Source organism: Theropithecus gelada, chromosome 7a (genome assembly GCF_003255815.1).
Source record: "Theropithecus gelada isolate Dixy chromosome 7a, Tgel_1.0, whole genome shotgun sequence".
Taxonomy (NCBI): Eukaryota; Metazoa; Chordata; class Mammalia; order Primates; family Cercopithecidae; genus Theropithecus; species Theropithecus gelada.
The window spans coordinates 54042797-54069870 of NC_037674.1; the positions used below are offsets into that span (position 1 = coordinate 54042797).

At 51.3% G+C, this 27074-nt stretch overlaps 1 protein-coding gene across 6 annotated transcripts; it reads right to left on the minus strand.

The window, feature by feature from the left end:
* Nucleotides 1-194: 194 nt before the first annotated feature.
* On the minus strand, nucleotides 195-26429 carry CIB2 (calcium and integrin binding family member 2). 6 transcript variants are annotated; one of them, XM_025389568.1, is made up of 6 exons: nucleotides 25874-26429; nucleotides 18538-18572; nucleotides 6707-6818; nucleotides 4796-4943; nucleotides 1334-1529; nucleotides 195-926 (listed from the first exon to the last, which is right to left on the minus strand). In XM_025389568.1, exons 1-6 carry the CDS (start codon nucleotides 25922-25924, stop codon nucleotides 905-907), a joined length of 564 nt encoding a protein of 187 aa, XP_025245353.1. In that variant the 5' UTR covers nucleotides 25925-26429; the 3' UTR covers nucleotides 195-904. The 6 variants fall into 6 exon arrangements, with proteins under 6 accessions (XP_025245353.1, XP_025245356.1, XP_025245358.1 ...); XM_025389571.1 differs by lacking the exon at nucleotides 18538-18572; XM_025389569.1 differs by lacking the exon at nucleotides 1334-1529 and having other exon boundaries at nucleotides 224-926.
* Between the last annotated feature and the right edge of the window lie 645 nt (nucleotides 26430-27074).

A 27074-nucleotide genomic window follows, 5' to 3' on the forward strand; every position in this document is an offset into this window, starting at 1 on the left:
GCCTGAGTGGTTTGCACTCCTGAACGTTAACCAGAGATACTGTCAGGGAATTTACAGAAGGTTTGGGGCATGGATGTGTCTTCTTCCCGACGGCACACGCACTGAAATCAAAGCTAGTGCCTAAAGCAGGAGGCACTGCCTGATGCTGAGAGATGAGACGCCAATGGTGGGATTTCAAGGATCAGAAGCAAAGGTACCCTCAAACATTTCCTAACATTAGCAGACATGGAGAGCACAGGGATGCAAAAGTGTTTTACTACCAGGAGTTCACACATCTGTGGACAGCACATACCAGTGCGGATTCCATGGTGTTGGGGAGGGCAGGCAGGGTAGTACTCATGACCCAGAGGCAGAGACAGGGGCAAGAGCCCTTCGGCCCACTGTGCCCACAGCTTCACATTGTGAAGGAGGCCAGGAGAAGAGGAACAGGCAGGGGTGAGGAGCAGCCCAACCTTGGGTTTTGGAAAAAGATTGCATAGCTCGTTAAAACCCTGACCTCTTTTTTTTTTTTTTTTTTCCATTCTGTCCTGGGTGACCAGGGTGTCTGCCAGCACTTGGACACGTCAGACCCCACCACCTCCTGTTGGGTTATCTGCCTTTCCCTTTGGGGGGTGGGGAGCATTTCTGGAGTGGGAGAGGACTGGGGCATGGGGCGGGGTGCAGAGGGCCTGGAGAGGGGCCATGGGTCCTCGGGCTGGACCACAGAGGGGCTGTGGGAAGGGTCCTAACCCTCACATGCCCCCTTCCTGGTTAAGGCTGTTTTTTGCTGAAAGGGCCACAGGAAATATTCGTGGTGTGAACCCCAGAGGCTGCCACTGCTTTCCTGGGGAGCTTGGAGGCCACACCCATGTGACCGCAGGGTAGGACGGTAGACTTCCAGGCCCCTGCAGCCTCGGCAGTGTCCTCAGATCCGGATGTGGAAAGTGCTGGAAAGAGAGAAAGGGCAAGAGAGGGTGAGAGGCCCTGGGTTGGGCAGGTAAAGGCTCCTCAGGGAAAAGCACAGCAGGCCCCAGGCCCACGCTGGACAGCACCTCAATAGGGAACCCTGCATAGTGGATGCAAGTAATCAATACTGAGGGAAGGCAGGCTTGGAGGGACAGCAGTGCCCAGGGAGTTCTGCCCCCAGTTATCACTGAAGGGGCCCCCAGGTCTTCCACCATCCCCCTTGCAGGGGACAAAGGCCAGTCACACGTCTAGGGCAAGGGTGCCTTGAACGTGACCTCCTGCTTCCTGGTCACACACCACTGCTCACAAACAGCGAGTGACAGGGGCTTAACCCCAACATCCCAGCCTGCCCTGCCCTGCCCAAGCCCGGCCCCTGTAGTGGCAGCACCTGAGGAAGTCAGGGGCCTTGGCAATCATGTCCTCGAAGTCAGCAAAGCCCAGCTTGCCATCACCATCCAGGTCAGCCTCCTCAATGACCTTGTCGCACACAAGCACCACCTCCTCCTCATCCAGCTCTGACTTAGTGAGCCGGGCCAGCGTTAGCTCCAGGTCTTCCTTGCAGATGAAGTTGTCAGTGTTGAAGTCTGTGGGGTGGGGGTTGCACATGTTCAAGTCCGGGTTGCGTGCACCCAGGGACCCCTACACTCCCAGCTGGTCCCACTACCTCCACCAGCTTCTGATGTCCCCAGAGCATCTCCATGCACACTCTCGGGACACTGGATCCCAGCCCCCAAGAGGGCTCACCCACTAGGCATAGCTTAGACACCCACATCCACCACCCACAACAACCCCACAATGACTAAACCACATCCTGAAACAAGTCAAAAGTCCAAATCTGAGGTTTCCTGAGAACTTCAGGCTTAGGCCAGATAGCCCTTCCTGGCCTTAGCCCACAGTGGACCCTGTGTTCCCTTTAGACTTCTAGAGCTAAGGAAACTAAGGCCCAAAAAGGCCATGTGATTTAATCAAGGTGGGAGAGCCACTCGGAGATGGAGCAGGGATTCTGATTGGGGCCTATGTGACTCTAAGACCCAAGTTTTCTAAACCACACCATGTTGCTTCAGTGGTGTGTGGCCAGGAGACACAATGGGTCAGGAGACTCAAAATCAAAAGGCCCTTAGAGAGGGGCCTGTGCCTGGCATTAGTGCACACAGAACAGGGAACACGGTTTGATTCTACCCAGAAAAAGGCACTATTACTGCCCCAAAGGATAGCAAAATGGTTCAGAGGACCAAGCCATGCGTGACTGCATCAAAGCAAATTCTCTCTCCTTACATTTTCAGCCCAACTACCAGATCTGCACATGTGCTGTTTCTTCTGCCTGGGGTCCCTTCCCAGCAAACTCCTGGTCATCCTTCAAATTTTGGCTCACACATCACCTCCCAGTGGCAGGGCTTTCTAGCAACAAGGGTCCTCTCCCCCGCAGATGAGCTTCTCGTGCCCACTGGCAAACTCTGACATTAATGTTAGTGGCAAAGACCCATCATGTGAGCATTACATGCTCTTTCTCATTTAATTTTCAAAACAAGACTATGAGGCAGGCCAATTGAATCCCCACTATACACATGAAGAAACAGAGAGGTGGCCAGGTGCGGTGGCTCACGCCTGTAATCCCAGCACTTTGGGAAGCTGAGGCGGGTGGATCATGAGGCCAAGAGATCGAGACCGTCCTGGCATACACGGTGAAACCCCGTCTCTGCTAAAAATACAGGAAAAAAAAAAAAAAAAAAGCCGGGCCTGGCAGCAGACGCTTGTAATCCCAGCTACTCAGGAGGCTGAGGCAGGAGAATGGCATGAACCTCGGAGGCAGAGCTTGCAGTGAGCCAAGATAGCGCCACTGCACTCCAGCCTGGGTGACAGAGCAAGACTCTGTCTCAAAAAAAAAACCAAAACAACAGAGGTGAAAAGGAGAGGTACCTGCTTGAGGTCACATCCCTGGTCATTGTTGGACCCCGGAGCCCAACAATGACTTGGGGGTGACTCTGCCCTATCTCTGCAGAGGCCTGGGCACAACTCTAGGGTAGGCATCAGGGGAGATTCATCTGTGCCCTTGGCACGGGACATAGCAAATCTCTGGAAAGATTTGCTGGCTGGCTGGCTGGCTCAATTGCTGTGGCCATTTAACATGAGTAAACTGAGGCTCAGAAGTAAGATGATCCTTGTTGCAAATGAGGCCCCAGGCCTCCCCAGCACCAGACTAGGAGGGCCCTGGCTGCCTCTCCCCACTCCACCCCCAGCCTAGGGCAGCAAGGAAGCCACAGTTCTTCCATGTGTTCCTGTGCCCACCCGGTCCATGCGATCTGCACTCCCCTGTCTTGGGCAGACAGCAGCCCATCCCAGGAGCAATGCTGTGGGGTCCAAGACTGGGCAGATGTTGGGTGGAATCTGAGAAACATTTTACATGACCCATGTGGGCATAGTTCGTGGAAGGTAGACTGGCAGGTATTTTCTTTCTGATATGCAAGCAAAACGTGGGTGCACAGACAGAAACCAAAGTCCTCTGAAATAAACATAACTAGAACGTGAAACATAACTAGAATGTGAAACATCAGTCCGGGCGCGGTGGCTCAGGCCTGTAATCCCAGCACTTTGGGAGGCCGAGGCAGGCAGATCACCTGAGGTCGGGAGTTCGAGACCAGCCTGACCAACATGGTGAAACCCCATCTCTACTAAAAATACACAAATTAGCCAGGTATAGTGGCAGAACCTGTAATCTTAGCTACTCGGGAGGCTGAGGCAGGAGAATCGCTTGAACCCGGGAGGTGGAGGTTGCAGTGAGCCAAGATCACGCCATTGCATTCCAGCCTGAGCGACAGAGTAAGACTCCGTCTCAAAAAAAATTAAAAATAAATAAATAAATAAATAGAAAAAAAGAAAGTGAAATGTCAGCCCCTGATAGACTCTGCTGCCTTGGGATCCAGTGTCTGATCAAAGGTGCTGAGGACAGGAGGTTTGACCTTGACTCTTCAGGTCCAGGTTGGGTCCCAGCCCCTTCCTGGGCCTTAGCCATCTCAACTGAAGTCTGTCTGAGGATTTGACACCAGTCCCCATGGGTCTGTCAGGCCAGCACAGGGGATGAGCTCGTGGGTATGAAGTTTTCTCCCTATGGCTGTGGGAGAAGCGTGAGTCCCTGGCTCATGAGTGCCTGCTGCCCTCTGATGGCTGGTGAGACAGCAGGCCCGAGGGCAGGGCTGGGTGGGGTGAACCCAGGCGGCCCTACCTCTGGCAGTGTTGGGGGGCTCCGGAGGCCCCCCTGCAGGCCTGGCCTCACCACCATGGCCTAGGCAGCCTCTCTAGCTCCTCCATTTTACACCTCAAAGCTGCTGAGTGATCTTTCCAGAAAACAGAGCTGCCCTTCCCCACTGGAAACCTTGCAGGGGCCCTGGTGTCCAGAGCACTAGGTCCAAATTCTGTGGCTGGCCCCAAATTCTCTTCAGACTCATACCCCCGTCCCACCACCTTTCAAGTTCCTCCCATCTCCTTACCAAGCTCTGCGCTTCCCTGGGTCTGCATGGGTTGCGCCCTCTGTCAGGTCTGCCAGTCCCCACTTCTCTAGTCCGAGCCTCTGCTAGTCCCTGCTTAAAGGTCATGCCTGGGACCCCTCTCACACTAACCACCCGACCTGGAGTTGGCGAGTCCCTCCCTCCTCTGTTCTCAGGAACCCCACAGATGTCTCTCAGGGACTGATCGTCTCCCCTGGCCACCCCACTGGATAGGCACTCTTCAGAGGACAGATCAGCTTCACTGTTCTTGGTGTCCCCAGGGCAGGAGCCAGCAGTAACCAGACAGCCTGAGGGCCCCACATGCTGCCCACCTCACATTCACGGCCCCCTCCTCTAGCCCTGGTTACCATAGATCTTGAAGGCATAGTTTGCCTTGAGCTCTCGGGGAGCCGACTCGCAGAGCACGGAAAACATGTCCACAAAGTCGTTGAAGGTGAGGTTCCCCTCACCATCCTCGGAAAACGCCGCCACGATCCTTTCTTTGAAGGGATTCTCCTGAAGGAAACACACACAGCAATCACCGTGGGTGCAGGATAATCAGGAGGGCCCTGGAGCCAGACTGTGGACAGCCTGTGTGACCCTGGAGGAGTGACCAAATCCCTCTGAGCCTCGGTTTCCCCATCTGTAAAAAGGGAATAATAACACCTTCTTAATTGGGTTGTGATGGGATTAAATGAGCTAAAGTATGTAAGGTGTTGGTACCAGGCCCAGCACGTGTAAGAGCTCAGGAAGCATTCTGTTGGGTCATGTCACATCATTAAGATGGGCACAGCCAGGGACAGTGGCACACGCCTGTAGTCCTGGCTGTTTGGGAGACTGAGGTGGGGGAATCACTTGAGCCCAGGAATTTGAGGCTTCAGTGAGCCATGATCGTCCCACTGCACTCCAGCCTGGGCAACAGAGCAAAACCCTGTCTCCAAAAAAAAAAAAAAAAGCTGACCACAGCCAATGTGTTCTCACTGGAGGCACCGCCTCACCTGAAGCAGAAGCACAGATTCGTCCTGTTACCCAGAAGAGCACCTAGAGGCTCTGCCTGGATGTGTAGGGTCCTGTCCCCAGCAGAAAAAGATGACAACCCAGGGCACTGGTGGCCCTCAGCTCAGGCCGTGTCAGGCCAGGATCGTGGAAGGTAGATGTAGGGTCAGATAACTGGACCAGATAAGCAGCAAGAGTCATACAGCCAGTTCAGGCCCAGGCCTGCCATCACTCTGCTCCTGTGAATTCTCTTAGACTACCTTGGATGCCACCTCTCCCAGGGAGCTGTACATGGATGCCTTCCTAGATCCCCAAATCACTTATCCTACAGCCCTTCCATCCCAACTGGGCTAGCACTTGGCTAGCCCCATTCCGTGCCCAGCCCAGGCCAGCGCAGGAGGCTCAGAGACAGACCACTTCGGTCCCACCCAAGAGTGTCTCACCCGCTCCAGCAACCCTCTGAGCCTGCTCTTGAGCCCCTTGCTGGGCCAGACAGGGTGTCGGTCCAGGGCTGAACCTGGGGTCCATTGTGTCTCAGGACTGAGGTCACAACCAGAGTATAGGCCCCAAGTGGATGCCATATAGCACTCTGACCCCACCATCAAGCCACACATCCCAGGCCTGGCCAGGGGCTACTGACGAAGTACCACTGCAATGGGGAGTTATGCCCCAAATGCCTTCTTACCGCTGAGTGCACTTTACATATTATGGATAAGGAACTCATGAAACGAAACATTCAAATATATATGGTCTGAGGACCAGCAGCATCAGTCTCACCTGGGAGCTTGCTCGAAAAGCAGAATCCTGACACTCCACGTGTCCTGAGCCTGAATTGGCATTTGGACAAGATCCCCGGGTGGTTTAAAATTAAATTTTAACAGGTACATTAAAGTCTGAGAAATTATGTTATGGATGACCACGATGCTGACCTCAGTGAGAAGCCACGGTCAGACAAGGGGGAGACAGAAAAATTATCTAACAAAGGAGACGCAGGTCTGCCAAGTACAGCAGGCTTGGGGCCACTTAACAAAGGGACAAGCAGATGAGCACAAGCCTATGGCCTGCAGTGGGGTGGCCACTGATGTACAGCACCCTGACAGAGCCCACATAGCTTATGTATTCAGAGTGCAGATGAGGAAACTGAGGCACAGAGAGGTTCTGTGATCTGCTCAGAGCCACACAGACACAAAGGGTGGAGCTGGGTTCAGCCCAGACCTAGGGGCCTCTGCTGCTGGTCCAGAGGCACAGATCCCCTGCCCGCCAGCAAGAGGCCCTGCACGTACCCGGAGCTCTGGCATCTGGATGATGAGGCTCATGGGCACGTGGACGATGGGGCTCTTCCTGTAGTCCATTGGGACGAGGTTGGGGGCCAGCTCGTAGAATCGTGAATGCAGCCTTGGAGGAAAGCAGAGGAAAAGTGCTGGAGGGGGTGCCATCCCTAAGTCCCAGCGGCCCAATGCTGCCCTGCCTAGGCCTGTGCCTCTGCAGATCATCCTCAGCCAGGACCAGGTGAGGGGCCAATGGGAGGCTCTCTGCTCTGCCCACAGGGTATGAAGTTGGGAGGGAGGTGAGTTCTGCCCAGACCTCTGTGCTGATAACCAGATTGTGTCCAGGCCACCCTATTTCCACCACACCCACCCCATCAGCACCACCACCATCACTCCTTGGGCCTGCATCCAAGTCTTCTAATTTTTTCTCCTTTGGGCCCTCATAAGGGTTTTCTATGCTCGGGATACTGTGCTAAGCAATGAACACACCACCTAATTTAATCCTCCTCCACATCACTGTGCAGACAGATGCATCCTGACCTGTTTACTGCTCAGCAAACTGAGGGCTGAAGAGGTTAAGAGTGATTGTCTAAGGCCACATAACTAGGGAGCATCAAGGGCCATGGGTTGAGCCCAAGATGGTAAATCCAAGCAGAAACTCTTAGCCACTCTTCCTCTGGATACTCCTGGGGATCCATCAAAGCTTGGGCCCACTTCATGGCCCCATCACCCCAACTTAGGCCCTGAGGGTTGGGTCTCTCTGGGAGATCTCTCAGCAGTCCTCACACCCTCAGGAAGCCCCTGTGAATGGGCCACTCATAACCTCTCTAGCTGGGGGCCATCGAGACCCAGCCCGCTACCCTGGTGGGCCTGGCCCTCCCTCCTCACTGATGGGTCAGGTCCCTAGTTCCTGTTCCAGCCTCCAGGAAAACAAGCTGCATGGACCCTCAAAGGTGTAAGGCATCCTGGCACTGTCTTACTTGGAAGCTCCCTTCCTCCCCGCTCCCTGCCCCATCATTCAGTCTTTCTTTGCCCTAAGTCACTTGTCCAGGTCCCTGTCATCCCAGAGAATAGCCCCCCATCTCAAGACAGGTATAAATTGTATTCAGATGAAATTGTGAGCTGGGTGTGGTGGCCTATGCCTATAATCCCAGTGTCTTGGGAGGCTAAGGTGGGAGGACCACTTGAGGCCCAGAGTTTGAGACCAGCCTAGGCAACATAGCCTGTCTCTACAAAAATGAAAAAAAAAAAATTAGCTGGATATTGTGGCTCAGTCCTAGCTACTTGGGAGGCTGAGGCTGGAGGATCACTTGAGCTTGAGCCCAGGAGTTAGAGGCTGCAGTGAGCTATGATTGTTCCACTGTATTCCAGCCTGGACAACAGAGTGAGACCCTATCTCTAAAAACAAAAATTGTGTCCATTAAGTGCTGCCATGGGTGGGACAAGCGTAAGGGGCATTGACTGGGGGCTGAGGTAGGTAACCTGCCTAAGGTGAAGCCCTAGGCTGCTGGCGAATGGATTAGGTATGATCCTGTATCTCCCGGGCTTGGGCTGGCCCTGCCACCCCCAAAGCCAGATCAGCCCAGGTCTCCTGTTAAGTGGCTTGACCCTGTGACACACCCCAGGCCCACCTTTCAGCACATTGAGCACAGCACTGAGTTCAAGAAGAGTTATACATTAGTCCTACCATAACATCAGGACCAGAAAACATACTTATGCTACTTGAACTGCTCCAGAGTATGAGGCAAGAAATGTGAAAGCCCTCACTTTATTTTACAAGCCATTCAGCACAGACACCCAACCTTCCCTTGGGTTCTACCAATTCTTGTGGTGCTGCTGCCTAGCTGTCCTTAGCAAGGCACCTGACTACTTACCCAGCTCAAACAGATAATAACACCAGCTATTGTTTAGCAAGTGCTTACTCTGTGCCAGGTCCTGAACTAATCTCTGTGCATTGCTTTACTCATTTTAATCCCCACATCACCCTGAAAGGTAGCTATTAGTCTCCCATTTTCAGGTGGTGAAAACTGAGGCTCAAGAATCAAGTGTCTGCTGCATCCTACACAGCCAATGAACAGTAGGAACAGGATTTGAACCCAGGACCTCTGGACTCCAACCACTTGGCTTCTCCCTGCAAGTCAAGCCCTGGTAAGCACATCATCCCCTGGTTCAGAGCCTGTCCAGGGCAAATAAACGATAAAATGCCACATGCCCACTTTGCCAGTCACACATCCCTATAAAAGGGCCTGAAATCACAAGGATGTGCCAAGACTTGGAGACAGAGCTGGAGGGGAAAACCCCTAAACTTGTACTTTGGGTGGGAGGAGGCTCAGCAAATGCCAGGGTGGTGGGATCAAGCTGAGACTCTCCACAAGAGGGCACTCAAGGACTTTCTTTGCTCCTATTTCTTGTGTAGAGGAAAATTTTTTTTTTTACACTGTCCCCAAATAAGGAATAACCACTTGTTTCAAAATTCATGCATCTTCTTTCATAATTCATGCCTCTGGTACTTTGACATATCCATTGTGCTTCCAACTGTTACATTTCCCACTTGACCTTGACCCTATCCCATGTGTCGGGGTATGATATTGGAGTGTTTCTGGGGGTTGGCCTATACCTCCGAAGTTTTGTGGGATGGCTGCAGTAGGAGCATGAAGTCAGGCTGAGGTTGGAGCCCTGCCTACACCTCTCACTAGCAGTGTGAGTAAGTGGGTTAATCCACTGGAGGATAAGTTCCCTATCAGTAAAGCAGGGGCTGTTCTACTGTTCTCACCCCCGGATGTTCGTAAAACCACGGGCCTTCAACTGGCAATTTTTAGCATACTGCCTGCCATGTCAGAGACTCCCTGGAAGGGGTGGACGAGGTAGAGAGGCAATGGGTGCTTGGCGGGGTTGAGGAGGTATCTTCTGGGGTGGGAAGGCCAGCTGGGACACAGATCTGTTCTAAAACAATAACTAAAATCACACTGGAATTTTTCTTTAAAGAAAAATCCAAGGAGAATTTGAAAACCCAAATCACTGTGAAAGAAAGTCTAAGCATTGTCAAAGAACCACATCTCTGTCACCTCCCCCCCAATAAAGGACACTGAGTTCAAGAAGAGTTATATATTCGTCCTACCGTAACATCAGGACCAGAAACCATACTTATGCTACTTGAACTGCTCCAGAGTATGAGGCAAGAAATGTGAAAGCCCTCACTTTATTTTACAAAGTTAACAAGAACGCTGATACAAGAACCTAATATGTAGCATCCAGAATGGACCAACGGTACTTCATATACAGATGAAAAAGTCTTATAAAATAACATACTAGGGGCCAGGCACAGTGGCTCATGACTGTAATCTAAATGTGCTTTGGGAGGCCAAGGTGAGAGAACTGCATGAAGCCAGGAGCTTGAGACCAGCCTGGGCAACGTAGTGAGATCGTGTCTCTACAAAAAAAAAATAATAATAAAAATTAGGTGGATGTGGTGATATGCATCAGCAGTCCTAGCTACTCAGGAGGCTCAAGGAGGAGGATCTCCAGCCTGGGCAACAGAGACCCTGTATCTACAAAAAATAATAATAATAAGTAAAGAAAGAAAAATAACATACTGGTAAATCAAGTCCAAGACTTTAAAAGAATAGTATGTTAGAACCAAGTAGGATTTCTTCCAGAATGCAAAGATAGTTCAATATTTGGAAATCTGTGACTACAAATCATATTAAGCAAAAAACATTTTGACCAATTTGATAGATGCATTTATGACTGTATGTGTGGATACAGAAAAATATCTGAGAAGTTATATACTACATGTTTACACTGATAGTCCCTGTGAGGTGGGAGTAGAGAGTTGTGAAAAGAAGGAGGCTAACTTTTACTTGTTATTTCAACTACTTCTCAATTATTTGAAATTTAAGAAGTATTTATTAATAAAAATTAAAAATATTTTTGTTTTTTTGAGACAGAGTCTCACTCTGTCGCCCAGGCTGGAGTGCAGTGGCACAATCTTGGCTCACTGCAACCTCTGCCTCTTGGGTTCAAGTGATTCTTGTGCCTCGACCTCCCAAGTAGTTGGGATTACAGAGGCACGCAACCATACCCGGCTGATTTTTTTATATTTTTAGTAGAGATGGGGTTTCGTCATGCTGGCCAGGCTGGTCTCGAACTCCTTACCTTAAGTGATCTGCCGCATCGCCCTCTCAAAGCGCTGAGATTACAAGCATGAGCCACTGCACCTGGTCAAAAGTATTTTAAAGTATATGATATTTTGTCAATAAAAAAAAAAACAACAAAATTCTTAGTAAAACAGAAACAAAAGGAGTTTCTGCTTAGGAGCAGAAACAAAAGGGTATCTCTTTCTCTCTTTTTTTTTTTTTTTTTTTTTTTTTGAGTGTTGCACTGTTACCTAGGCTGGAGTGCAGTGGCTCAATCTTGGCTCACTGCAGCCTCCGTCTCCTGGGTTCAAGCAATTCTCCTGCCTCAACCTCCTGAGTAGCTGGGACTACAGGTGCCCACCACCACGCCCAGCTAATTTTTGTATATACTGGGGATATACCTGTCAATGTGGGATGCCTATAATCACCATTATTACATAACATTTCCCCCCAGGAGCACGAGTCAATCTACTATTGGCCGTCCAGGTCCATGAGTTCTGCATTGCGAGTCAACTGAAGACGGAAAATATTTGACAAAAAAAATTGCATCTATACTAAACATCTATAGTTTTTTTTCTTGTCATTATTCCTTAATACAGTATAGCAACCCTTTACACAGCATTTATGTTGTATTAGGTATTATAAGTAATGTAATGATTTAAAGTGTACAGGAGGTGCCGATTTAAAGTATATAGGAGCAGCTGGGCATGGTGACTTATGCCTGTGATCCCAGCACTTTGGGAGGCTGAGGTGAGCCAATCACTTGAGCCCAGGAGTTTTGAGACCAGCCTGGGCAAAACAGTGTGACCCTTGTCTCTACAAAATATATATATATATATATAAATTAGTCAGGCTTGGTGGCATGTGCCTATAGTCCCAACTACTCAGAAGGCAGAGGTGGGAGGGCCACTTGAGCCCAGGAGTTTGAGGCTGCAGTAAGCCATGATCGCACCACTGCACTTCAGCCTGGGGGACAGAGATCCTGCCTGAAAAAAAAAAAAAAAAAAAAATTATACAGAAGGATGTGCATAGGTTACATGCAAATACTATGCCATTTTATATCAAGGACTTAAGCATTTGCAGTTTTTGGTATCCTTGGGAGGTCCTAGAACCTATCACCTGCAGATACTGAGGGAAGAATGTAATTAGTTAAAATGGTAAAATAGTACACTTAAATATTGGAGAGGAAGCAAGTTATCATTTACTGGAAAACCAAAAATAATTAGCTTAAAGACTATTTGAAATAGAAAGAGTTCAGAAGCCTTTGTACACAACAGTTTTTCTATTATGTATCAAAATTAGCCTTTTCAAAAATAGGATTTGGCTGAGTGCAGTAGCTCATGCCTGTAATTCCAGTGCTTTGGGAGGCCAAGGGGAAAGGATTGCTTGAGGCCAGGAGTTAGAGACCAGCCTGGGCAACACAGTGAGACTGTTTCTATATATTTTTTTAATTAAAAAAAAGTTGAATTCACAATTTAAAAGAACCAAAAAACAAAAACAACTAAGTATAAAATTGGTGCAAAATGCACTAATTTTGAAGTATCAAAAAAAAATGAAAGTTTAACGAAAGATATAAAAATATTTTAGGTAGTTAGATAACTATTGTACATTCCTGATTGGAAAGACTTAATGCTGTAATGATGACAATGAACTGTTCATTCTTCTATAAAATGAATACAATCCTAATCAAAATCTGCAAATGATCTATTTGGGATCTAGCCAGACCGATTCAAAAGTTTGTTTGGTTAAGTGTTTCTTCAAGCTACTGGCAAAAAAAAAAAAAAAAAAAAGCTTGTTTAGAAGAATAAATGTAGGAGTGTTGCAGGGGAACCCTGAAGAAAGAGAAACGGGGGAAACATTTGTCTCTATCAGGTATTAAAACAGTTTAAAGCTATAATAAGGACAATGTATGAAATAGACATTGGCATTTACAAGGCAGACTAGAAGTGGTAGATACCAACATAAATGAGAATGAGCCCATGACACAGCATTTGAAATCAGTGGGGGAAAGATTAATTCCTCTGAAAGTCACAAACCAGCAATCCACATTCATGCCTAGTTTTCACATAGCATTTTAAAATAATTAAATTACGTCAAAATATTAAATTTAGAATTTTGTTGCCAACATATACAGATTGAAAGATCTTACACTATAAACCTAGGTTTCTTCATCAAGATGGTCTGAATTCCCCCAAGGCAATAACCAGCTGGGGCTAAGGAGCAGCTATTTCTGCAGGTATCCATTCCAAAGAGTTCCCACCCAACTAGACAGCTTCATTTATTTACAGTGCATGTTGGCCCCCCTTACAGGCAGCTGAGCTTCAGACTCTTGGGTTATTCAATGAATGATCTGGGGTCAGAAGACAAAAAGCATAGAACAGTAGTCGGGGGGAAAAGCTAAAGTCTTAAAAATATCCATATCTTTGATCAGGCAATTTGTTGGAAATACCCAGACATGTGCAGTTATGTGAATGGTACCACAAGAATATTCACTGAAGTACAAATTAAAATCATGAAAAGTTGGAAATCTAAATGTTCAACTACACGAATTAAGAAATATCCATTAAATGCAGCCATTTAAAATATTATATCAGAATATCTAATGATATTGAAAGTTGTTTGCAAGATGTTAAATGAAAAAAGCAGACTGTACAGTATAACCCCATTTAAAAAAAAAAAAAAAGCTTGTATACATTTATATACCTACAAAAAGAAAGACTAAAAGGAAGGCTGGTCACTACAATGTTAGTGATTATCTTGGGTAGTAGGGGGACAGTAAGATCTTTTTTCTTACCTTTTTTTAACTTTAAAAATTGTGATAAATGGCCAGGCACAGTGGCTCATGCCTGTAATCCCAGCACTTTGGGAGGCCAAGGCGGGCAGATCACGAGGTCAGGAGTTTGAGACCAGCCTGACCAACATGGTGAAACCCGTCTCTACTAAAAACACAAAAAATAGCCCAGCCTGGTGGCACGTGCCTATAATCCCAGCTACTCAGGAGGCTGAGGCAGGAGAATCGCTTGAACTCAGGAGGCAGAGATTGCACCACTGCACTCCAGCCTGGGCGACAGAGCCAGACTCTGTCTCAAAAAAAAAAAAAAAAAAAAAAAAAAATTGTGATAAAATAACATAGGCCGGGTGCCGTGGCTCACGCCTATAATCCCAGCACTTTGGGAGGCCGAGGCAGGTGGATCACGAGGCCAGGAGATCGAGACCATCCTGGCTAACATGGTGAAACCCATCTCTACTAAAAATATTTTAAAAAATTAGCCAAGTGTGGCACTCGGGAGGCTGAGGCAGGAGAATGGCGTGAACCTGGGAGGCGGGGCTTGCAGTGAGCTGAGATTGAGCCACTGCACTCCAGCCTGGGCAACAGAACGAGAGTCCGTCTCAAATAATAATAATAATAATAATAATAATAATTTTAAAAAACATAAAATTTACCATCTTAATTATTAGTTTTTCTGAATTGTGGTAAAATGCACATGCCATAAAGTGTACCATCTTCACCATCTTGATGGGTACAGTTCAGTGGCATTAAATATGTTCACATTATTATGCGACCATCACCACCACTGGTCCACCTCCAGAACTCTCTCCTTCTTCCAAAACTGAAACTCTGTACTAATCAAACAATAACTCCCCATTCCCCCTCCTCTCAGCCCCTGGCAACCACTATTCTACTTTCTGTTTCTAAGAATTTGACTATTCCGCCACGTGCCGAGCTGGGACTACAGGCACACACCACCACACTTGGCTAACTTTTGTATTTTTTTTTTTTTAGAGACAGGGGTCTCACCATGTTGGCCAGGCTGGTCACAAACCCCTGAGTTCATGTAATCCACCCACCTCGGCCTCTCAAAGTGCTAGGATTACAGGTGTGAGCCACCATACCCGGCCATGATCTGACTTTTTGATAAACACATACAAAAGAAAAACACTGGCATAATATACACCAAAAGATTAACAGCCATTATTTCTGGGTCATACGCTTACAGGTAATTTTTTTTTGTCTTCTCTTGACTGGCTTCATTTTCTAATTTTTCTATAATCATTATGTATATGTGTAGTAAGTAATTAAAACAAGTTGCACAAAGCTTTTAAAAGGTTGAGAAAATAAACAATAAAAGAACAAGTAGGCAAACACTTTGGGGTGCTGGCTGGGTGGGCCTCTCTGTGTACCAAGGGGACAAGGACTACTGTCCTGCTGATTAAAGAGCACAGCCTAATTAGGGGACAAGGGAAGTCGAAGTGCTAAGCTCTTACCTATGGAAAGCAAGGTGACTGAAGAGGGTGGCTGCCCACTTGGGCTCAGTGTGGGAATGGAGGAGCTGTGTCCTGGGGAGCAATCGGATCTACCTGGGTGCGGGCAGGGCAGAGGGAAGGAGAATTGGAGGCGGGCTATCTGTGACTCGGTATCACTCCCCCAAAGCTGCCAGAGAGCTGGGCCCCAACATGCAAAGAAACACCTCCTGCTCAAGTTTCCTCCTCGCCATCTGATCAGTACTCAGGGAGCAGCTCACCAAGAAAACCATCCCGGTGGGGGTGGGGAGTAGCAGCCCTGAAAGGCCCTCGGGAGCAGGGAAGATGAGCAAGGCCTGGGGCTGGACAGCCTGGCTCTGCAGCTGACCTTGCCCTCTCTGGGCTCCAGGCCTCAGCTGTGTCACCCTGACCTGAGATGTGAACAGTGGAGAGGGCTTTCCTGGAGGGGCAGTCAGTCATGCTGGCCTCTCCACAGAGAAGGCTGGAGAAAAGTGAAAGGGCTGAAACTGGAATTGAGCCATCATGGCCATGCCTGGTCTCTCCACAGACAGGCAATCCTGAATCCTGCCTTGTCTTACTACCCTTCCCTGAGGGTGGACAGGTGGGCAGCAAAACTCCAGGTAGCTCTTTTCATGTTTAATAACACCATCACCCAGCCCTCCTGGACGCAGGGCCCTGTGAGAAAACAGCTCCTGCAAGCAATGTCATCCCCGAGCTGCAGACGGGGCCTCAGGCTTGGGTTTTGCTCTGGTGTTGAGTTACAGAGCCTAGGGTGCTGATGCGTGCAGAGGTGTGCAGGCCAGGGCTGTGGGGAGCCAGAACACCCCTCCCCAAGTCCTCTCACCTGCCTGGAGCTCCTCATTTTCCAAGGGGCCAGGAATACCCCTAATATGGTTTGGCTGTGTCCCTACCCAAATCTCATCTTGAATTGTAGTTCCCATAATCCTCACGTGTCATGGGAGGGACCTGGTGGGAGATAATTGAATCATGGGGGCATGCTGTTCTCATGATAGTGATTCTCACAAGATCTAATGGTTTTATAAGCGGCTTCTCCCCCTTTGCCCGGCACTTTTCTCTCCTGCCGCCATATGAGGAAGGATGTGTTTGCCTCCCCTTCTGCCATGATTGTAAGTTTTCTGAAGCCTCCCCAGCCATGCAGAATTGTGAATCAATTATGGCCGGGCGCGGTGGCTCAAGCCTGTAATCCCAGCACTTTGGGAGGCCGAGACGGGCGGATCACAAGGTCACAAGATCGAGACCATCCTGGCTAACACGGTGAAACCCCGTCTCTACTAAAAAATACAAAAAACTAGCCGGGCGAGGTGGCGGGCGCCTGTAGTCCCAGCTACTTGGGAGGCTGAGGCAGGAGAATGGCGTGAACCCGGGAGGCGGAGCTTGCAGTGAGCTGAGATCCGGCCACTGCACTCCAGCCTGGGCGACAGAGCGAGACTCCGTCTCAAAAAAAAAAAAAAAAAACTCTTTCCTTTATAAATTACCCAGCCTCAGGCAGTTCTTTATAGCAGCATGTGAATGGACTAAAACCACCACCAAAGGCCCATGATATTGGATCTGATTCCTGGACTGGCCTTTGAGCTCCTCTCTCCTCTTCCCCACACAGGCAACTTTGCTGCTCTCAGTGAGACCACTGGAGGATGGGAGTGGGAGTGGGAGTGGGAGTGGGAAAAGCTGGCCTGTGTCTCACCTCTGCTGCTCCCTAGCCTGGAATGTTCTCCCTCAGCCAATCCTGTCTTTCACCCACGCACTCTTCATATGGTCACTGGTGGCTAACAGGTGCCATGCTCCCCATTAGTCCTGCCTGATAGCAAGTCTCGGGGGGAGCTGGGCATCTGGGCCCAGAAACCCAAAGAGCCCCTAACAGGCTGTTAGAGCAGCTGGGGGAGCACTAGGCTGGCAGGATGTTGGGGTGCTTATAAAGGGGATGACTCTGGGGTTGGGTCTGGAAGGATGCATAGCAATGCTGTGGGCAGAGGAGAGGAGGACGCTCCAGGGAGTGGTGACAGTCAGTGCAAAGGCCGGGGCAAGGCGCTTTTGTTGCCAGAATGAAAATGCCCATGGGCCTCAGAAGACAGGCAGCCTGGGCTTGGCATCTACAAAGGCAGGGGATCCGAAGTTCCCTGTGAGGCTCAAATGGAGAAGAACTCTGAAAGGTAAAAGGTGCCACAAGAATGCTAGGGGTGACAGCTTTGTTATTCCAATACTGAAAGCCATGCTGTCCAAATGGGGACCTCACCCCTGACATGTCTCAAGCCACAGGGCAAATCCCACCTATCAAACACTATACCCCAGTGTTGCGGCCTCTCAGCAATGCTATGAGGGTAGGTTTCACTATCCCTATTATACAGAAGAAAACTGAGGCTCAGGGAAGGTCAAATGGTTACCCAAGGCCATAGAACTGAGATGTGGGAGTAGACCCCAGGTCTACTGATGCCAGGCCTGGGGGCTTTGCCCCTTGCCCAGACTCTCTAAGGTGGTGGAAGTGGGGTATCCCCTCCCCATGCAGGGTACAGGTTGGAATAGCCTGGGTAGAGAGGAAAGCCGAGAGGCACTGACTGAATGAACAGAGTGGTTAGGGCAGTGACAAGCTGCAGCAGAGCTCTCTTGGGAAGCTGCAATGGGCTCTGGTCCCAGCCTGACCGTCGATCTCCAGGGGAAGTGATCCTGGGACTTTGCTGGCTTTTAGTGCCACCTGATAGCCCAGGCAGAGGGGCCTACTGAGGCCCATGGGGCAGGTTTCTTGGTATTCAGTGGTTCCTGCTCACCGTCTGGTCCTGGGTTTCTGAGGCTGCCAATCCCCTTCACCTTTGCCATCCAGATCCACCCCCATCCCCACCAACACCAAGGAGAAGGGCTGTCCTGGGAAGAAGCAGCACCCTGATGAATAGCTCAGGGGCTATGGGCATGCCCTCAACTTTTAGACATCCTAGGAGTGGAAGAACATCAAAGCTAGAGCCAAAGGGCCCTTAGGGACCCCTGTCTAACAACAGAAAGGGACTCCCTCCTATACCAGGACCCAGGATGCAGTGAAATAGCAAGGAACCTGGAGTTAGAGGCTGGGTCTTGAGTCCCTGGCTCTGTGACTTTAGCCAAGTTGCTAAGCTCCATCTGTAAAATGGGGTTAAATGGATTCTCTTGTTATAAGGTCACAATGAGGATTAAATAAGAATGTGCCTGAAACCACCCACCCGAAAGCTCAGCATGTAGTAAGTAGATGTTCATTCCCCAGCAGGAGGATCTGGGCCCTGGGAGGAGTGGGAAGCTGTAACTCCATACCAGCCCAGTGGTGGAGTGGGGACCTGAATGTGGTTCCTGACAGATGCCGATGCTCCACCTCAGCCCCAGCTAGCACAGCCAGCCCATGTGGGGTGCCCCAGCCTCACCCTGGCCACAGTCCCAGTCCCAACAGGGTGAACGAGAAGCCACACTTACTTGAGGATGTCCTTCTTATTGAAGAAGGTGCAGTCCTGTTGAGGGAAAACACATAGTCAGTGTGTGATTCCCAGGCCCCTTTCTTTCTCAGAGGCCTCGATGCCACAGGGCTCACAGGGGATAGCCGCGGACTGAGGGCAGAAGAATCACTACTACCCCTCCCCACCCCACCCTCACCCACTGGGGAAAGTTGGTTCTAGTAGGTACAGAAAATGCCTCCCAAAACCTTTGTCCATCCTGGGCTAGGCCTAAGGAGCTTAGTGCATGGTCGGGGGCTATAGCATGCTTTAGGGTGCACATTTAGGAGGAAGATGAATGCTCACAGGTATGCGTGGCTGATTTGAGTGCCAGTGGGATACACTGGGGGATGATGGGGAAGTGGCTGGGAGACAACTCCGAATGAGGACCCACAGGGCCACCTCGTGTAGCTGCATAGGGTGCCATCCTCACTGTAGCCCTGAGCATGGTGCTAGGGGGGTTGTGCAGTCCCAGGCTCAGAGACTGAGAGTTCCAGGCACATAGACTGGGGAAGCATCAGTATGTAGCTGGTATCTGAAGCCAGAAAGGGATGAGGTCACCCAGGGAAGGGAGTGAAGAGGCCAGGGAGATACAGGAGGGAGAAAGGTGGGCAGGGTACCGGGTAGCATCCGGGGTAGAGGTGAGGGTAGGGACTGCTGGGGACCCCCAGGTGAGCATTACTCCAGGTGGGGGCAGCACTTGGCTCCTAGGGCCATCCAGATGACAAACTCATCTCAGAGGGGTCCTGTCTGTCTAGATGACCCGCCTCCATCCACAGCATGGCCTACCCAAGGTGAGTATCAACCACTGGGAGTCAGTGACAATGGCCACTATGCCAGGCCTTGGTGAAAAGTATGGAGGTGAAAAGGACCCAGCACTTTGTAAAATGCCCAACCATGAAGGGCTTTTGTGCACCTCCCCTGCTGTGTAGCTCCTCCACCTTTGTTCACTGTTACAACATGAAGGAAGAAGGCCTCCTAGGTCTGCAGAGCCCAGAGCCTGTAGGGCCTCCTGGGGCCATAAGCTGACCAGAGCCAGCTCTGATGAGGAGTGAATGGCTGAAACTCAGGCCTGCAAACAGCCAGGCTGGCTCTGAATGAGACCTGAAGCTGCTAGACATCAGGGCAATTGGATTGAGAGAGCCAAAGAGAGGACGCCCGCAGGATGCACACAACATCTGGGGTTTCCACTGGGTGTTTTCAGGAGAGCTGAAGAGGCAAGAGTTGGCAGGAATTTCCAGGCCCCATTTGACCCAACAAGTCTGTCCTAAGCTGCTGCTCCCTGGGGGTTAGACTAAGGATCCATGCTGCCTCCTTGGAAACACAGGGGGTTCTCCTGGGGGTCTCAGCTTTGCTTTTGACAATGGCTCCTCTGTAGGAGCCCAGAAAGGCTCAGGCTGTGGAAGCAGTGCCCCTACTCCTCACCCAGCACAGACAGAAAACTCCCTACTTAGCAGGCCTCAGGCACAGACAGGCTGGAGACAGGGTGGGCTGATTTCTCAGCAAACTCCAGAAACTCCAGAATGTGGACTTCCCTCCACCCCAGGGCCATTTCCATAGTCTAAGGTGCCCAGTGATAAGGGCCAGGGCTCTCCCACCTAGCCTGGAGGAGGCAGTCAGCGGAACTGGCAAAAGATGCAAACACTTCCCCTATAACCCTGCTCCCTGTCACAATTACTTACACCTGCCTACATCAATGGTCCTCAGGCTGTGGCTCCTGGACCAGCAGCATCGGCCTCACTGGGAACTTGGTGAAAATGCAGATTCTCAGGCTCCACTCCAGATCTCCTTAATCAGAAACTCTGTGGGTGGGGCCCAGGGATCTGCATTTTAAAAAACCCTCCCAATGATGGTGATACATGTTGAAGTGTGAGGATGTCTGCTCTAGAGCAGAATCACCTGGGGGGCTGTTTAAGATACCTGTGTCCTCCACCCCTCAGCAGACCCCAGACAAATTATAGAGAAATCCCCAAGGGTGGACCCAGGCATCAGTAGTTTTCAAAGCCACGCAGGTGGTTCCAACATGCAGCCCAGGCTGAAAATCACATCACAGCCAGTACATGATGTACCATGCATCTGGCACCTGGGGCTCTGAATATCCAATTTTACTTAATCCTTATCATTAGCCAATGGGGGCAGGCATTATCTCTCTATTTTAAAGATGGGTAACTTGAGACTCAAAAGTTGAGTAGCTTGTCCTAAGTTGCACACACAGCCCAGGAGGGCTGGGAATGGAACTTAGGCCTCTGTGTTTCCTTTTTCTCCCTTTTCTTTTTTTTTTTTTTTTTTTGAGACGGAGTCTCGCTGTGTTGCCCAGGCTGGAGTGCAGTGGCATGATCTGAGCTCACTGTAACCTCTGCCTCTTGGGTTCAAGTGATTCTCCTGTCTCAGCCTTCCGAGTAGCTGGGATTACAGGCATGCGCCACCACACCTGGCTAATTTTTGTATTCTTAGTAGAGATAGGGTTTCACCATATTGGTCAGGCTGGTCTCGAACTTCTGACCTCAGGTGATCCATCCGCCTCAGCTTCCCGAAGTGCTGGGATTACAGGCATAAGCCACCGCGCCTGGCCTTCTTTTCTTTTTAATGGGAGTAGAGCTTGGGGCCCCCACTGGCAAGGAAGCAGAGGCAAGAAAAGATCCTCTGTGCTTCTTGACCACTGCCTATGACTACAAACAGAGCTATGACCACTGTACACCAACCACTCCATGTCCTGCATCTGCTGTGTATTCCTATACTTATACACAGCAGGTGCTTAACACAGGCTTGTGGGATAAGTGATCAGATTTTTCCACATATGCCTTCCACAGCAGTTACATGATTTCAGTGGCTGCAGAGTATCTCAGTGAGGGCCTAGCCCCTGCCTAGTCTTAACCTTTCTTCTCTTTCTGAACATTTAGTAACACCTGTTTCTTGGTTTTAGCATCACTGATAAAGCTGCCATGAACCTGCTCATCAACTGATGTTTCACTTTTTCTTCTGTTGACTTGTTTCCCTGGGACTCACTCCAGGGAGGCAGTGCACAGGGAGTGAATATGGCAGGTGTTCTTAAAAGCTTCTCAGGACTCAGGGTGGCCTAGAAGTGTAGCAGAGGAAAAGGTTTGGTAGTCAGAGTTAAATTCTAGTCTAGCTTCAGACCCTTAGGCAAGTCATTCTCCTTTCTGAGCCTCAGTTTCTGCATCTGTGAAGTGGAAATAGTGTCTCTCTGAAGGGGACAGTGTGAAGAGCAAATGAGATAAGGTACAGGAAGTCTATTGGCCCCAGCTGATAGGAAACAGTGCAAAAGCCCCATCCACCACCCAAGGTCCCAAAGGCATCTCCCCAGAGTCGGTAGCTCTGCTGTCTTTTCCTTCTCCAGAGTCGCCAATGACCCTGCCCACCACTACATCCTCAGTTGCCCTAGGAGCTACAGCCACGTGTCTGAAGGAACCCTTTCTTATACTTTTGGAGAGCAAGTGCCCCATCACTGCTTGGCTCCTGACAGTACATAGGAACACAGGGACAAGTCTTTAGGCAAAGGTCCCCAGGTCTGGGTCATAAGGAGTGGACGGGAGGGAAGCAGAGAGGGGGCCTAACCCAGGATTGATGGACCCTCAGAACTTTGGCAGCAGAAAACAGGACAGGCTGGGCTTTCACAGTAGAAGCCTAGATGTCTTCCCAGTTAAGGCTTGAGTTCTGCCTCTGAGCCTTATTCACCCTATTCCCCATCTCTCCTTTTTCTCCAGGTTGTCCAAACCCTTTCCTTTCTCCAAAGCTCAACTCAAGGGTGACTTGTTTCAGGTAGCCTGCCTGCCTCCCATCTACACGCCTGGTCTGCCTGTGCCAGCTGTCAGGAGCCGAGCCATGGGCCGTCCCAGCTGTAATGGAAATGGCTCTCCATCCAGCTCTGCCAGCTCAGGCCTCAGCACTGCCCAGGTGACCATCACACGACTCAAGGTCAGTCTCCAGTGATCCTAGTTGATCCCCACAAGAGCCCTGTGACATGAGCACAGCCGGGTTAGCAGTTGTTCCCATTTTAGAGGTGGAGACACTTAGGCCCAGAAGGGAACAGTGGCTTGCTAAGGCCCACAGCATCAACTACCCAGCTGACTTGAATCTAGGGCTTCAGAATCCTTGTGCAGAGCTCTTTGCTCTCCTGGAGCCATGCCTTAACAAATATTTGTTCATTCATTTGACAGCATCCTCCAAGCATCTCTTTTATGCCTGGATGGGGGCCATACGAGAAGGGAGATGGAGTGCAAACAGTAAGGTGCCCAGTATAAACCATTCTGTGGCCACAAGAGGGACTGGGGATGTGTATGTGTCAGGCTCCCTGAGTATTCCCAGCTGAATAGATTGGTGGGGAGGGAGTCAGGGAGCCCATCCCAAAGAGGTGAGGCCTGGCCTGGACAGATAGATGGGCCAGACTAGGTTAGCAAAGGAGAAGGGAGAGCAGCAGGAGAACAAGGGCCAGAGGTGAGGGAGGGCTTGGCCAGAAGCCCTTCAGTGTGCCTGAAACTTGGGGTGCAAAGGGAAAGGGAGTAAGAAATGAGGCTGGAGGCCGGGCGCGGTGGCTCACGCCTGTAATCCCAACACTCTGGGAGGCCGAGGCGGGTGGATCACCTGAGGTCAGGAGTTTGAACCTGGCCAACATGGCAAAACCCTGTCTCTACTAAAAATACAAAAATTAGACGGGCATGGTGGCGGGTGCCTGTAATCCCAGTTACTTGGGAGGCTGAGGCAGGGAAAATTGCTTGAACCTGGGAGGCGGAGCTGGGATGCGTAGGTTGTCATGAGCTGAGATCGCACCACTGCACTCCAGCCTGGGTGACAGAGCGAGCGAGACTGTCTCAAAAAAAAAAAAAAAAGAAAGAAAGAAAGAAAGAAAGAGGAAGGAAGGAGGAAGAGATGAAGGAAGAGTGAAAGAACTAAGAGGGCAGGTAGCTGGAGGGGGATGGGCAGGAGGAGCGCGGGAGGGAGCAGTCAGACCTACAGTTTGCAGGCGACTGAGCAGGCCTAGCCCAGGGCCCTGGCTGTGGGCATGGAGGAAGGGACCTCCAGGTGAGCCACAAAAGAGGCTGAGTAACAGGCCTTGTTCTTAACTGAAAACATGGGCTGAGGGAGAGCAGAGCGTTGGAATGGCTGGAGGAGCAGCAGTGGGTGTTGGGGAGGCTGTGACCCCTGTTTTGGAGTTTGAGGGGTCTGGGGGATGGCTGTACAATGCAGAGGAGTGGTCTGGACAGAAGCTTGAACATTGGGAATCAGTGGCACCGGGAACCAGGAGGGTACACCCTGCCCAGGAAAGGTTAGACTGCCAGGCTGGAAGGTCCCAAGAAACCCTAGGGGTCACTTAGGAGAGAGGGTGCTGTAACTCAGGCTCACTCCCACTCAGCCCTGGCTGGCACGTGGCTGGCTGGAGAGCCAGAGGGAAGGAGATGTGGGGCTCTCAGGTTTCGCAGCACTCATTTCTCCCACCCCGCCTGGCAGGGTCTAGCTAGGCTCTGGCAAAGGATCAGAACCTAACACTGGGACTGGCTCCGATGAGTAACCCAATGCCAGGCTGGTCGGAGTGGGAACCCGGGCTCCCCACCCCCTTGAAGCTACTCCTCACTTCTGAGCATGGCTTGCCTGCTTGCACCTGCCCACTCTCAAGCCTTTATCCAAGCTGTCTCCTCCACCTGGAATGCCTCCTCTGGGTCCCACTGGGCAAAACTCCACCTATCTTCCCAAGGCCTGCTCAAGTGCTGCATAGTTTCTGGACTTTGCCCCCTTCCCTGCTGGCCTCCCACTGCCCACTAGCACCCTTCCCTAGAACACACTCCACCACCTGCCTCTATCACAAGGGCCACACACTGGAGGTGAGAGTCTGTCTCTGAATGTCTGAGACTGAGTGCCTTGGGGACAAAGAGCACACATGGCCCAGCCCAGCCCACTCTCAACTAAAGAAGTGAGCCTGGGAGTCAAGATTTGAAATCCTGTGTGAGCCCTGAATGGCTCCTCAGCCTCTGTTTACACTTCTGTAAAATGGGCTAATAATCCACCTCACTGTGATGATCAAGTGAGTTGATGCATAGAAGGCATCAATTACTGTGCCTGGTACACAGCAGGTGCTTCATAAATGTGTCTCCCCTCTTCCTTCCCAGGGCCTCACCTGGGGAGCTGAGAAATCCATTACTGACAACTAGGGCTTGTAGGAGGAGAAGGGGCCTTTGTTTTACCTTCACCCACATCAGAGGACCCACACTTCATGCCTGCTTTCCTTCACAGCCAAAGTAAGCACTGATGAAGGCAACAAGTGCCTATGGAGACTCTGCTGGTGTTCCTCCTGCCCAGTTACACAGGCCACAACACAATCCTGCCTCCTCCACCTGAGGAGTCAGGGGAGAGGCATCAGATGTGGGACTTGAAGGGTGAGAGAGATCATCTGGAGGAGGGAGAGGAATCCAGGCCCAGGAAAAGGCATGGGCAGAGGGAGACAGGGAGGGAGGAATGAGCCTGGTGAGCTGGAGCAACTGCAAATGGGTTTAGGAAGGCTGCCATGCAGAGGGCAGGGAAGGGACCTGGGGAGACTGAGGCTACAGAGATAAGCTGAGCAATTGGCCAGGGCTCTGGGTAAGCCAAGGGGTTGGGCTTCATCCTGCAACCACAGCGAAGTTTTTACCTGGGTGGGATGGTATTGGGATTCCAGATCTGGAAAGCTGGCTCTGGAGGCAGGAAAACCTAGAAAGGTCTAAGGAGGTGGCTGCTGAGGGCCTAAGGGAGCTGGGAGAGGTGGCCCTAGAAGGCTGGTACCGGGCTTCCGTTCTTGCTCCAGTTATCTCCATGCTGGGGTCAGAAGGAGAGAACCCCAGCAGATAAACAAGACAGTTCCAACTGAAGACTGCATGTGGGGACTGACGCATCCCACTCCTAGCCCAGACAGGACCCCAGCTCTCATTTCTGCTTTACAGAGACTCGCTCTCCTGGGCTCCTTCCTGGGACTAAGGGCGCAGGGACCGGGGAGGGCGGTCCTCTGTCCAGCCTAGTTTACTGACTCCCTCTCGGAGCCAGGTGGGCGCTGGAATGGGTGGCTGGGAGGGGTTCGGGTCCTGCCCTAGGGCGAGAGTGGCTGGGCAGAGGCGAGCCTGAGAGGCTCTTCCAACTGGAAAGATCTCTTATTACACCGGTGGGGAAACTGAGGCACAGCGAGGGGAAGTCACTGGCCCAAGGTCACGCGGCAAGCTGAAGGCAGAGGCAGGGTTTGAACCCGGGAGAGCTGGCTCTCGGGAGGCCTCGGCCAGTGACCGAGAAAAGGGAAGGGCGGCGGGGCCAGCGTTGGGGGCCGGGCGCGCCGAGCTCACCTGGTAGTTGTCTAGCTGTTCTTCGGTGAAGATGGTCTGCTTGTTCCCCATGGTGGCCGCTGCGCCGCCGCTCGCCCGCCCGGGCTCCGCCTCCCATCGGCGGCCGCCAGACTCTGAGCCCGCGCCCCTCGCCAGCGGCCCTCGGCAGCCCCGCGGCTGGCAGCGGCCCACGGCGGCCAGACCCTTCCCGTCCCGCAGCTCGCCTGGAGGAGGCGCGCGGGGGTCTCGGAGGCGGGGACTGGGACCCGAAGCGGCAGCGACTCCGCCCCCGGCGGTAAGAGGGGCGGGCACCCGGCTCCGCGGCTGCAGCGCTCCCGGATCCCGGCAGGGGGCGACCTGGCCGCGGGAGACGCTACCCCGCACGAACCCTGGGCTCCCGCGGCCGGAAGTGCTGGGGGCGCGCGGGGGTCTCGGAGGCGGGGACAAAGACCCGGAGCGGCGGCGACGCCGCCCTGTGGCAGGAAGAGGCGTGCGCCCGGGTCCCGCCGTGGGAGTCTAGGTCGCACCGGGTGAGGGTGCGGGGCCTGGGAAAAAACCCTCTTGAGGCGAGCAGTGGGGCGAGTGGCGCCCCTTGACCTGGGGCGGGGGCGGCAGCGAGGACCGTGAGTGAGTGGATCTAGCTGGGGCCGCGCTCCGCCAGCGTCTCGCGTCGTGATCTTGGTCAAGCCCTTCCCCGGGCCCTCTCCCTCTGGGGAGAAGGAGGGGGTCAGTCAAGCTGACATCTGAGGCCCTCCCGGCCAGGCCTCGGGAAGCCCATCTGGCCTGTGGCCGCGGCCTAGGCAGGCATCTCAGACCTTCTGGTTTCCTTAGGGAGCAGGTCAGGATTTACTTGGCTTTCTCTGAGCCCTTGGTTACAAACGTGAGACTTGAGAAGATTTAAAGGACTTGACTGTGTCCACAGAAGTGTGACAAAGGCCAAGACATTTTCTGGAGCTTTTAAGCAAATGCCATTGTAAGGGAAGCAGGACTTTACCTTTGCCCTCCTAGGGTCTTTGGCTGGGCTTGAGAGTTAATTTGGCATAAGACAGATTAAGGGGAGAAAAACAGATTTAATACAAGTTTTACACAACGTGGAAACCCTCATAAGGAAATGAAGACCCTGAGAACTGGCAAAACCTAAATACTTCTTTATTATTTTTTTTTTTTTTTGAGATGGAGTCTCACTCTGTCGCCCAGGCTGGAGTGCAGTAGCGTGATCTTG

What these genes read in the sequence shown, in the direction of transcription:
- CIB2 (XM_025389567.1), bottom strand. Translation starts at nt 25,924, where the DNA reads ATGGGGAACAAGCAGACCATCTTCACCGAAGAACAGCTAGACAACTAC. An exon ending in AATAAGAAGGACATCCTCAA is followed by an intron (nt 6,819 to 18,537) that starts GTAAGTGTGGCT and finishes CTTTCCTCCAAG; the next exon opens with GCTGCATTCACGATTCTACG. An exon ending in TCCAGATGCCAGAGCTCCGG is followed by an intron (nt 4,944 to 6,706) that starts GTACGTGCAGGG and finishes TGTTTCCTTCAG; the next exon opens with GAGAATCCCTTCAAAGAAAG.